The sequence below is a fragment of the Dryobates pubescens genome, chromosome 7 (genome assembly GCF_014839835.1).
Source record: "Dryobates pubescens isolate bDryPub1 chromosome 7, bDryPub1.pri, whole genome shotgun sequence".
Taxonomy (NCBI): Eukaryota; Metazoa; Chordata; class Aves; order Piciformes; family Picidae; genus Dryobates; species Dryobates pubescens.
In genome coordinates, this window is record NC_071618.1 from 2,464,769 (window position 1) to 2,478,014 (window position 13,246).

General features: G+C 42.9%; 1 protein-coding gene across 12 annotated transcripts in view; it reads left to right on the forward strand.

Moving 5' to 3' along the window:
• Positions 1-13,246, forward strand: part of MAP4K4 (mitogen-activated protein kinase kinase kinase kinase 4) — a 191,457-nt gene that overhangs the window by 121,773 nt on the left and 56,438 nt on the right. For all 12 annotated transcript variants that reach the window (XM_054163147.1, XM_054163145.1, XM_054163148.1 and 9 more), the window contains exons 4-8: positions 57-182; positions 1,596-1,706; positions 5,491-5,581; positions 7,090-7,220; positions 12,056-12,110. In XM_054163147.1, the coding sequence (XP_054019122.1) occupies positions 57-182; positions 1,596-1,706; positions 5,491-5,581; positions 7,090-7,220; positions 12,056-12,110 (514 nt within the window). The remainder of the gene's footprint in view (positions 1-56; positions 183-1,595; positions 1,707-5,490; positions 5,582-7,089; positions 7,221-12,055; positions 12,111-13,246) is intronic.

The following is a 13,246-nucleotide window of genomic DNA, read 5'->3' on the forward strand; positions in this document are numbered from 1 at the left end:
AGAATACATCTGATGTATTTAACATGGTTGTTTTGTTTTGTTTTACTTTTCCAAAGGATGAAGAAGAAGAAATCAAATTGGAGATTAATATGCTAAAGAAATATTCCCATCACAGAAATATTGCAACTTATTATGGTGCTTTCATTAAGAAAAGTCCGCCAGGGCATGATGACCAACTGTGGGTAAGCAGATATTTCTCAAATGTATTCATATGTCCTTTCTATTTGGAAATAGTTTGAGTATGACAGAAATAATCACATTATGGAAAGACAAACTAATAGAATTTGGGGCTTGCTTGAACTGAGAGATAAGTGAATCACATAGGCTAATCATGCATCCTTAAGGGGATGATCGGACCAAGATTTGCTATTAGCAATGGATTCGCTTTTGTGACCGTTTGAGGCTGTGTCTTTAAGAACAAACAGTGCTGGGACGCACTGGCTAAATGTTTTCAGTACTAGAACAAAAACATTCTGATATTCTAAACGAATTTCATTGGTGGATGGTTAAAATTCCAACTTTAAATTGTAGAGCAGTTGGAATTTTTTTCCCTCAGTTCAGTTTGGTTTGGGAGTTGGGGAGTTTGGGTTTCAGCCTGTTCTCCCTGCCTGCTTCTCCGCGAACTGCTGGAGCTGGCCTTGAGATAAGCAAACACTAATCCTGCATGGGCTTTTGAAGCTTACTAACAACTCTTTTCCTTAGTAACTCGCCTTTCTTTCTCTCTAACCCCTTTTTGGGGAAAAAGGGAGGTAGTGGGGGAGAGAGGGGGTTACAGGGAGGGGATCCCTCCCTCGGGGAGGGATTTTTGTTGTGTTATTTCTCTTTGCTGTGCATTTCTGTGTATATATTGTAAATACCTGTATATATTGTGTTATATATAACCTGCTTTCCATATATGCTTGTAAATATATAGCTTTGCTCCTCCGACTGGGCTAGCTGTGGTTTCTTGCTCTGTGGAGGAGAGAGAGCTAAGCCCTCTCTCAACCTACCACAGCTTTTTAAGTAACTTTTTTTCCTCCCATTTCCCAGATAAATAGTAGCATCTTTCATGGGAACAAGGCAGATGAGCTGAGCAGTAAGAATGTGTGGCTGCAAAAGAGAAAGCTGCGCTTGAGAATTGTATCTATTACATTTCTCGTCCCACCTCATCTACACCCTCTAGAGGATTGAAGTTTGGGTTTTAAATGGCAGGGTACAGACATCAGTGCATATTATTCCATAAGGAAATGGGAGTTTAAAAAAAAGTGACACAGTCATGTGATCAATTTGATTCCTTCAGCATTGGATGTGCTCTTACTCCTGCTGCTGCTAATGCATTTTGCATAGCTGAGCAAATCCAGATTCCTAGCATTAAATTACAGTGATTAAATCAGTCCTTGAAAATGTGGCAACTAATGTGAGATGTATTCCATACATGTCTGACACACATTGAAGACATTTGGTTTGAATCCATTTTCCAGGCAGAGATATAAAATAAATTATATTCTCTGCTTCACGAGGGTTTCCCAAATCAATATTCCAACCTGGTTTTTGAGCTCTGCCTAGACAGCTGGTAACTGTTTATTGTTGGTTGAATGCTGATACTTGTTTTGCAGCTTGTTATGGAGTTTTGTGGAGCAGGCTCTATCACAGACCTTGTGAAGAACACAAAAGGGAATACTCTGAAGGAAGACTGGATAGCATATATCTCCAGAGAGATTCTGCGGGTAAGGAAAACAGTCTGCTTTCCTTGAAAGCACACACAGACTTGCAGAGATGCAGGCTGGCTTGAGGTTCTGCAAGAAGCTGTTCCTGATCAATCCTGTTAGCCATGTCATCACTTGGAGAGTGTGTAGGAGCAGATAGATGTCTGCTCCACATCATTTAACTCAGTGTGAGTTGTACTGTAACAGCAGCCTTGCAGAAAATAGCAATTTTTAGTCATGAGAAGCCAGTGGGATAACCAATGACCTTATCTATTGCAGAAGCTGTGAAACAGTATCCATATGATACTGCTTTTAGAATAGAATAGAAATAGAATAGAATGGAATAGAATAGAATAGAATTAACCAGGCTGGAAAAGACCTCTGAGATCATTGACTCCAGCCTATCATCCAACACTATCTAATCAACTAAACCATGGCACCAAGCACTCCATCCAGTCCCTTCCCAAACACCTCCAGTGATGGTGACTTCACCACCTCCCCGAGCAGCCCATTCCATTTCTGTGAAGAACTTCTTCCTAATGTCCAGCCTAAACCTCCCCTGGCACAGCTTGAGACTGTCTCCTCTTGTTCTGTTGGTGGTTGCCTGGGAGAAGAGACCAACCCCCTCCTGGCTACAACCTCCCTTCAGGTAGTTGTAGAGAGCTATAAGGTCTCCTCTGAGCCTCCTCTTCTCTAGACTAAGCAACCCCAGCTCCCTCAGCCTCTCCTTACAGGGCTTGTGCTCCAAGCCCCCTGCCAAAGCAGGATCTCTTAGGGTAGTTTGCACAGGAAAGCATCCGGGTGGGTTTTGAAAGTCTCCAGAGAAGGAGACTCCTCAGCATCTCTGGGCAGCCTGTTCCACTGCTCTGTTACCCACACTGTAAAGAAGTTTCTCCTTACGTTGAAGTAAAATTTTCTCTGTTTAATCTTGTACCTGTTGTTTCCTGTCTTCTTAGTGTGCAACACCAAAAAGAGCTTGGCCCCCTCCACTTGATACCCGCTCACCCACTCAGATATTTATACACATTGATGAGATCCCCTCTTAGTAATTGAGTCTGTGGAGGGAGTTGTTGGCTCGGGCCAGCAGTCAGGACTTCTGTGCACTACAATGTGCTGGTCTGTTGTGTGTTCTTGCAGTCTGTCTGGAGCAGGCAGTTGTGTGTGGCTGTGCGTTGTGGAGCGCTAGCAGATGGCGCTGCAAGAATTCCTCAGGAAGAGGGATGCCACTTACCAGTTTTTCTAAAACTGAAGCTTTAACTAATTACACTTCATATGTAATTGAACTGCAGTTGATGCAGTTTAAGCGTTGTTTGAATTGGCATTTGTTTGCTTCACAAAGGAAATCTGGTATAGTTTTCCTTGTGCTTCTTTGTAAAACAAATTGCCTCCTACCCGTGTCACTGCGCAGTATGTTTGTTCAGTTGCCTCCTCATAAGTGAAGTACTGAAGGGCTTTATGTTAAAGGAGACTTCTCACGTAAATCAATGCTACTGTTGTCTTTGTTACATATTTGCTCTGCCTTGGTGATTTTTAGGATGGTGTGGAAGGGAGATGTATGATTCTGGTCTCTAATTCCAAATGCTAGGAGAGAGTACAGCTGCCAACATTTGGACTGACACCTGTTAAGTTGTTTACGAGGGAGAAGACAATTGAAATACCTGCTGAGGTTTTTTCCTCAAATCAGGTCGATGGCATGCTTTAATAGTCTAGAGAAGAGGAGGATGAGGGGAGACCTTATTGTTGTCTACAACCACCTGAAGGAAGGTTGGAGCAAGGAGGGGGCCAGTCTCTTCTCTTTGATGGCAAGTAACAGGACTAGAGGAAATGGTTACAAGCTGGGCCACGGGAGGTTTAGGGTATTGGAAAATACTTCTTCAGTGAAAGGGTTATCAAACATTGGAATGGTCTGCCCAGGGCAGTGGTGGAATCACCATCTGGAGGAGTTCAAGCAGTGTGTGGACCTAGTGCTTAGGAACAAGATTTAGTGTTGACCCTGCAGTGCTGGATCAAAGGTTGGGCTAGGTGATCTTAGATGTTTCTTCCAAACAGATACATTCTGTGAATATGAGGACAGCTCAGTTCTGCAGAACTGATATTACGCTTGATTTGAGGGCTGTGTGACCTTGGAGGTATTGCATGCTATGTTGCATTCACCCTAGGTTCTCCTTAGGTAAAGTAATCATGCTCGCTGAGAAGATGAAGACATTATTTACCACTGAAAAGAGTTAGGTGAAAGCTATTTTCTCATCTCTGTGGGGACTTGCAAAAGGAGGAACTTCCTTGTTAGCAGGAACTGGAATATCTGGAAAAGATGAATGTTAAACTCACGTTGCTATGACACATTGCAAACCTGATCACACACCAAGTTTGTCAGTGACAGAGGAGAAAGATTGTGTGACGGAAAGTTAAACTGAAATAAAGTGCCAAAGATCGGTGCAGGTGGAGCCACAGATGAGGGTTAGCCTAGTGGATCCCTTTGTGGTTGGAAGGGCCTGGGGAGTGCAAGAGAATGATGATGTGCCCCTCTGTCTTCTTCCAGGCTTTCAGAAACCCAAATGTATTGTTTCAGTAAGGTTAGATGGTACTCTGGAGAGAACAGACAGAAGGCAGAAGGCTTTAAAAAGTATCCTGTGTGAAACTGGAAAAGCCTTAATTCCTGTGAAAAATAAGACCACACTTAGCATTATCAGCCAGTGAAGGGTCTCCAGGACATCAGGTCTCCACTTTATTCACAGTGACATGTGTCAGGAGAAGCTGTGGGATGGTGCTTTTTTGTCATGCTCATTATCTGTCTTTAAAAGAGAAAATAGCCCAATGGTTATGTAGGCAAACTGGTAAATGATCATTTAATGAAGACCATGTGTTAGGAAATATTTCTCTACATCAGCCACTACTCTCTTAACTTCTTGCAGCTGTAAAGGTTCCATTTCTTTATTTTTCATAAAACATTAAAAGCCTGTGAGGGCTACACGAACAGGCAAGATGATCCCACCAGAGAGGACAATTTTCCAAGCAGAGAACTGAGGAGAAACAAAGATACAGAGAGTTGCCTGTTGTTCTCCCAATTACATTAGAGAGTAAAATGCAACATATGTCTTCCTCAGCCCTCCCTCCACATGGCTAATGCTTTGGGGCATGTGTCCAGGTGCTGTCTCAACAGAAAGCACCGTATGCCAGGAGGTTTTGTTTCCTTTGGAAAGTATAATGCTCATGTCTTTGTTGTTGTTGTTTTCCCTGAGGAACAATTATCTGGCTTTGTATTTATTGAAGCTAGGAAAAGAGAGTGCAGCTTTTGCAGCAGAGCTTTTCTTCATTATCAGTTGTCCCTCACTCACAAACCTGCCAGTGCATCACCCTCCCACATCCTTCTCAGGGGTACATATGTACATACTGATGCTGTCTTGTTTATGCCTCTACCCTTCTACCTCAAACTAAATTCAGACTGACGCTGTGTGTTTCACATGTCAGTGACATACATTGACACTGATGTCATTTACAGTGTCATTGCATAGAGACTGTCTGGAAGCTGAGCTTTATTTCACACTACAGCTGAGAGGTGTTTGCACAGTGCAGATGTTGGGCTGTATTTACGTACAGTGTATGCATGTTCTGGGGCCTGTGTCTCTGCTCCAATATCAAAGCTATGCAGGTTGTGTACTGCTGTAAAGTCTGACTGCCCCCAGTCACTGAGCAAGAGCCTGTGACCTAGTGCTATGGTCTTTCTGAGTGCTGGGTACAGGTAATCTGTTGCTAAGCCGAGTCAAACTCTGAATGTCTTCTCCTTCCTCTCTTCTCCTTAATACAGGGGTTGGCGCATCTTCATGCTCATCATGTGATTCACAGGGATATCAAAGGGCAAAATGTGTTGTTAACAGAGAATGCAGAAGTGAAACTAGGTAAGTAGGCAGACATGTCCACTTCCTCATTCTTTGGTTTTATGATGTTCCCAAATTAGTGTCATCCTTTAAGAACTTTGCAACATGTTCTGTAGCATGAGCACTCTGTTATTGCTCCCCTGTGGATTGAGACCCTGCAAATGTTTCCTTCTGCTTTGGAAAGAGGTAGTAATATTTCATTAGAAGATGGTTGCTTTCATGCCAGAATCAATGACCCCCCATTTTGTTTCCTTCACCAAGCTTCACATGACTTGGGTTCATTCGGATTCCCTTTATTTTGGACTCTGGAAGTGACAGGAGTCTCTGTTGTATTTGACTTTAATTAAAATTAAACCAGCACCTGCTGTTCAGATTCTGGACACAGAAGTACAGTCTTGACTGCACACTCAAAGGAGTGATGGCACCAAGTTCAAAATGAAGTTCCAGCTCTGGCTTCCATGCCAAGAACCGTGCATGTGCCTGGCCTTTTCTCTCCTTTCCAAGGGGACATAATGTTTTTTTCTTTCTCTCTAACCTGTTTCTTTTGCACACTTTAACCTTTTGTGTTTGTATCATGCTATGCTTGCCACCTTTTTTTGATAAATATAGAGCCACGCTGAAGCCCTCCCACCCAGCCCACATCCCTTCTGTTTTGCATTGCACCTTCCTGCAGCATGAGGCATGGAAAGATGTCCTGGGTTCTGGAGGAGGAAGCTCTCGGGAGAGCTTTCCTCTTTTTGATCCCAAGTGGAGCACAGTAGCTCCCACTGAGCTTATCTACACCAGCTTGTTGATGTTGCTCAGATGATGGATGCAGTGAGGCTGGTGCAGCCCTCCCAGAGCAAATGCAGTTACTGGTATGGAAATACATATGTCACTGTTGTTGTGAGCAAGGGAGAACTGAAGGGAAGAAAACACTCCTGTAACATTGTTGCCTTGCAGTGGAATGGGCATGTCTTTTGCAGCCTGTGTGCTCAGACTTAGCACCTCTTGAAGAATCCTGATCTTTTGCTCCTGTAGACGCATCTGGTCTATGCTTTAGAGCGAAGAGCAGTTCTCTGAGCAACTGATGATTTTTGCTGTTCCATTTTAGAGTAGAATAGGTGGACAGCTGAGAGAGAGATGTATTCAGGCATGTGGTTTTCTCATAGCATGAGAGGTACCTTTAGAAGCAGCTTCTTCTGTACAGGAAAAGGTGCTTGGCTTCACCGTTTGGGAAGGGAATAGCCATTCCTCAGCCTCCCAGGCAGCAATTTTGCAGATCTATGTGCCCTTCTGTATGGGCAGGCTGGTGAGATGTGCAGGAGAGGTGGTCATATGCTGCATCCCTTAACACCTGTGGTCCAAGCGTGCTGCATGTGAAGCACAAGGGCTTGCCTGCCTCGGGATTAATCATGATATTTCTCCTCAACTTAGCCCTCCCTCCCACGTGAAACATCTACAGGGGTTTGCTTCCAAATCACCTTACAGAAGTAACAACTGCATTATATTTCCTCTCTTTTAAAATCTTGCTCTTTTCCCACCCACAGTGGATTTTGGTGTGAGTGCTCAGCTGGACAGGACAGTTGGAAGGAGAAACACTTTCATTGGAACTCCGTACTGGATGGCTCCAGAAGTTATTGCCTGTGATGAAAATCCAGATGCTACGTATGACTACAGAGTAAGAGAGTCCTGTTCGCATTGAAAAACAAACCAAACATACAAAAGCCTTACACTTGGAGTATAAAGGTCCATGAACAATGGTAGACATTGGGACTTCTTAGGCTTTGTAGGAGTAATACTCTGTTATGTAGCTACTTCTTATTAGAGGAGTACAAGGTATGGGTCACTGTCACATGATGGTCTTTAATAGTTGCCGTTACTCGTGCTATTATAGCTTTGAGACGTAAGAGGAGTTGGATTCAGCATGCTGTAGGTGTTCCTTGTTTAACTGGAAATGCTTGTGTTCTCTATTTGTATATGATTGTACTTTAAATTGTGTTAGACCGTGTCCCACTCATTGTAGTAACCCAGAACAATGCATTTTAGGTGTTGCCTTAATTAGAACCTCTGTCTGGAGAACCAGTGAGGTACAGAAGCCATTCTCTAAACCGTGCCTATTCCTGATTTCAGGACACATATACATATTGATAAAAATGTATCCATCACAGCACTTCTCAACAGTTTTTTACATAGTTTTCTGCATACTGAAGGTTTAATTACTGCAAAACCCTAATTGGTGTAATTTTCGCTACCCTTGAGAATATTATGTCTGTGTATTTAAAGTGAAAATTCTCTAGTAAAGGCATGCTGTAATCTTAAAGTTCTTCACAACTTGCTTTAATGAAAGCACAAGGAAAGAAAAAAAGTGAAAATCTGCTTTCCAAAAAAATACTCACTTAGACTAATGCAGCCGGCTCCAGTTTTTAAGGAGGGCAACAAAGGTATTAGAAAGCCTATGATTAAGGCCTTACAGTGAATCCTAGAGCTAATTATCAATTATGCCAATTTGCTGAGACTTGTAGCTCTCAGTATGTTTGTGTATGTTGTAAATCTATTTTAAAAACCTGGATTATTTCAATTGATGTTTTTGTACTTTTTGACTAAGATTGATCAGCTTGATCCTTTTCCTCTTGATTGCTTTTTTTACAGCAGCTCATTGTATTGAAGACAAAAATATGTACCTTTGCAGATGGAGTTATTAGGGGAGAAGGGAGACTCTTAAATGATCTAATAAAGGAGAAAACCATGTTGCAATATTTACTAATGCAGTAGTGATGTGAAAGATAACTCCTCCTGCTTCTGAGAACACCTTTTTATTGTTCCTAATGGAGCCTGTAGGGTGTTCTCCCTGAAAAAAAACACCACGTTTGGAATGTTTTGTAAGATCATGGGGCTGTGTGCTTTAGCTTAAATGGCTGAATTGGACCAAGAGAGAAGATTGTCTTGCTGGGTCTGAAATTGCAATGGCTAGAAATGCTTGTAGTAAAAGAAGAGCTTATTTGCTGATTAGTTTTGACTAATTTTGTAAAATAGCACTATTATGACCAGAAATTAAGACAGCCTTGCTCAAGAACAGCTCTCTTGAAGCAACCTCCTCCAGTGTTTTGCTCCTTAAGATGCAGCAGTCTCTGGAGCTGCTGCCTTGCCCAGTCTCTTTCAGCTCTTCCATTTATTTAACCCTCTTGACTGTCACTCATTGTCTCCCCAGTCAGAGGTGCTGGCCAAAGGTAGTACCTTGAAAGGCTTCCACTGAAGGACTCTTGGTCCTAATGTTTCAAAGGTGAGATAGCTGGGAAAGAGTGTTTGCTTTGGCTGTCCAACAGAGGCTTCTTGAAGTTTTAGCAATGACAATATTCCTCTGGATAAAGCTATTATTCGATTAGTTGGACTAGAAAAAGTTCAAGAGTAGGGTATATTTCATTCATTTAGGGTGGTTTTGATTATTTGCTGTTTTAAAAACTGGAAAAGACCTGCCAGGTTTTAGGGGTTTTGCCTGGTAGTCTTCATTATCGTTTGCTTTCTCCATCTTTTGTTTGGGGGAACAGATACAGTGTTTTCTGTAACTCTGCTATAAAGACATCATAGAATACGACTTTGGAAGGGACTTGAAGGATCATCTGGTCCAATCTTTCTTTGGAAAAGCATGGTCTAGACAAGATGGCCCAGCACCCTGCCCAGCTTATAGAGGGTCCAATGTTGGCAACTCCACTACTTCCCTAGTGGCTAATTGTTCTCATTGTTAAAAATTTTCCTCTTGTTGTCCATTCAGAATCTTCCCCAGGAGTAATTTGTACTCATTAACCCTCATCTTTTCCATGTGACTTCTTGTAAAAAGGGGGTCTCCATCATCTTTGTAGCCACTCTTTAAATGCTGAATTATGGCGATAAGGTCTTCCCTAAGCCTTTTTTTCTCAAGGCTTAACAAACCTGATTTTCTCAGCCTTTCCTCATGTGGCAGGTTTTCCAGTCCCTTGATCATCTTAGTGGCCTTTTCTCTGGACCCTCTCTAGCCTGTCCACTTCTTTTTAGCATAGCAGGAACCAAAACTGAACACAGTATTCCAGGTGTGGCCTGACACATACTGAGCAGAGTGGGATATTGACTTATTTTCCCTCTTTGTTAATGCAACACAGCATCATGTTGGCTTTCTTTGCCGCAGCAGCACACTGCTCATGTTGAGCTTGTCGTGCACGGGGATTCCCAGGTTGCTTGAGGCAGACCTGCTTCCCTGACAGGTAGATTGCAGCCTGGGCTGCACTTTGCAATGACGTATTCCTAGGTGCCAGGTATTATACTTGTTCTTGTCAAACTTTGTAGGGTTTTTGTTAGCCTACTCTTCCAGCCTATCCAGGTCTTCCTGCAGGGTATCCCTCCCTTCCAAAGCGTCCACTTCTCCACTCAGTATGATATCATTGGCAAAATTCATCAGGGTGTGAATGATTCCATTGTCCAGATCACTTGCAAAAATACTAAAAAGCTTTGGGCTCAATATGACTGCCTGGGGGAGACCCCACTTGTAACCAGGTTGCCAGTTTGAAAAGGAGCTATTTAACATCCACCCTTTGGGTGTGGCCCATCAGCTGGCTCCCTACCCACCACATGGACCAGCTGTCTAGAACACAACGCATTAGTTTCTCTAGGAGAGGGTTCTAGGGAACCCTGTCAAAAGCCTTAGATAATCCAGGTAGGCAATCTCCACTGCTAAACACATCAAACAAGCAGGTTATTTTGTCATAGATGGTAGTAAGGTTTTGCAAGCATTGTTTACTCTTGGTGAATCCATGCTGGCTTTTCCCAATCATGTGCTTTATTTGATTTGTGATACCCCTCAGGAGGGTTCATTTTATTACTTTCCAGGGACTGAAGCGAGTGGTAGGCCTGTAATTTCCTGGATCTTCATTTAAGCCCTTCTTGGGGCATTAGTCTTCTTCCAGTGTTCTGGGAGGTCCCTGGATCTCCATGACTTCTAAAATGTTATGGAGAATAGCCTCACATCAACATGAGCCAGCTCTCTTAACAGCCTTGAGTGGATGTTGTCAGGACACATTAATTTGTGTGGGTCAAGCTCCTGTAATAGTTCAGATATCAACTCTTCACAGTATTACAGTATCACAGTATAACCAAGGTTGGAAGAGACCCCAAGGATCATCAAGTCCAACCTGTCCCAACAGACCTCACAACTAGACCATGGCACCAAGTGCCACGTCCAGTCTCCCCTTGAATACCTCCAGGGACGGCGACTCCACCACCTCCCTGGACAGCCCATTCCAATGACGAATGACTCGCTCAGTGAAGAACTTTCTCCTCACTTTGAGTCTAAACCTCCCCTGGCACAGCTTGAGACTGTGTCCCCTTGTTCTAGTGCTGGTTGCCTGGGAGAAGAGACCAACCCCTTCTTGTCTACAACCACCTTTCAGGTAGTTGTAGAGGTCAATGAGGTCACCCCTGAGCCTTCTCTTCTCCAGGCTAAACAATCCCAGCTCCTCATAGGGCTGTGCTCAAGGCCTCTCCCCAGCCTTGTTGCCCTTCTCTGGACACGTTCAAGTGTTTCAATGTCCTTCTTAAACTGAGGGGCCCAGAACTGGACACAGTACTTAAGGTGTGGCCTAACCAATGCAGAGTCCAGGGGCACAATGACCTCCCTGCTCCTGCTGGCCACACTATTCTTGATGTATGCCAGGATGCCATTGGCCCTCTTGGCCCCCTGGGCACACTGCTGGCTCATGTTTAGGCAGGTGTCAATCAGCACCCCCAGGTCCCTCTCTGTTTGGCAGCTCTCCAGCCACTCTGACCCCAGCCTGTTGCTCTGCATGGGGTTGCCGTGGCCAAAGTGCAGCACCTGGCACTTGGGCTTGTTAAATGCCATGCCATTAGACTCTGCCCATCTGTCCAGTCGGCCTTCAGTGGCGACAGGTCTGTGATTGTTTTGATCTGGAATTATGTTCTCAAGACCTGAAGCCAAACAGGGTCGGTAAAGACAAATGTGAAGAAAGCATTGAGAACGTCTTGCTTATTCAGTGTTGTTGGTGACTAATTCTCCTCTCCCATTTAACATCTGGGCAGCATTTTCCTCATGTTTCTGCTTGTTGTTTACAGACCTGAAGAACCCTTCCTTGTCCTTCTTGACAGCTCTGGCTAATTTCAATTTGAGCTGAGCTTTTGCTTTTCTAATTGCATCTCTGCATGCCCTGGCAATGCTCTTGTTCAGTCCTTTGCAGACAAAAGAATATTGAAATTTCTTTTGTTTCATAGACAGATTTCAAGCAAATGTATTTTTTTCATCATCATAATGTGCGTATGTTTTCCGTGTTATAGGAAAGGGTTGTTTGCGTACTCCGTGTGAATACACACGTGCATAAGTATCATGTAAAATCAGGATTTTATGATGCAGGAAAAAAAGCATCTTATTTAAATAGCCATGGCATTTGATTTCAGCCTCTGTAAACAGTACGGTCTCACTCTCTGAATGGGAAAATCCACCTACTAACATATGGTTTCTGTCTTTTTATGCAGAGTGACCTTTGGTCGTGTGGCATTACAGCCATAGAGATGGCAGAAGGAGCTCCCCGTAAGTGAGATGCGTGCTTCTCCAGTGGGCTGATTGAGACTGAAACATATACTTGGGAGATGCTGGTTGTAATCTAAGCCTGGTTTTGAGGTTTCTGAAAATACCCTCATGTTATTTCTGTTCTCTTTGGTTTTGCCTGCCCTATAAATATAAAATCCCATAAATAGCAAAGCTTTTGATAAAGATAGGATTGTGTTTAAGCTCTACAGTGCAGACTTCAGTAACTTAATTTCTATAGCAGGAATATGTGGAAACTAATTGAGTGTCAGACTTCCTTCCTATAGGTAGTATATTGTGTTTCGGAGCTGTGTCCCAAATTGTGTATTGCCTGGCCTGGGATGTTGTAACTTCAGACAGGGAGTGGGGCAGTGGGGCCTTGAGAAAACTGACCTTAATGAAAAACGCATCTGTGGCAATTGTTTCTGTGTTGGTCTTAGTAAACTGCTTTCTCCTTTTGTTTCCACTTGGTGGTGGGTGGTGTTGATCTTCCTTATCAGTGACATAAATTCAACTGTAAATCTGTCTTCAGCACAAAGTATTGAACTTAATGCTTTTTTGCTGGAGAATACTTACCAGTTGATAGGGGTATTTTTGAGAGAGAAAACAAAAAAGGCACAGCTTTTTTTTTTATCATCTTTTCCCCTTACATACTTTCTGAATATCAAGGCAGAAGCAGGGATGTGTGAGGAGAACAGAAGAATTTTAAAAGAAAAAAAAATGGGGCACGATTTTTTGGTTGTTAATGGTAACTTTTATGGAAGCCCTTCCTGACCTAGCAAATATGCTTACCCTCACCCCCAACTGGAGCTCTGTGTTTAAGAGATAACAGCCTAAGGTACCTAAGAGTGAGTTAATGAATGTTTTTTTTTGTTTACATATAAACAGCCACTGCCACACTACAGATGTGCTCGAAACCTCTGTCTTTGAAATAATAATATTGAAATAAAGTATTGACATTTTCCTGGCTAAAGTGGGCATTATCACTGCTGCCTGATTTCATTTGTTGTGGTTGTTAAAGGAAAAAGTGTAAATCAAATCACAACATTCTTGTTCGGATTGATGTTTGAGGATGTCTGATGGGCTGGGTTAGTTGCTTTTTGGGCTGGGTTGTTATTTTTTTTTCCTAATTGCCTGTT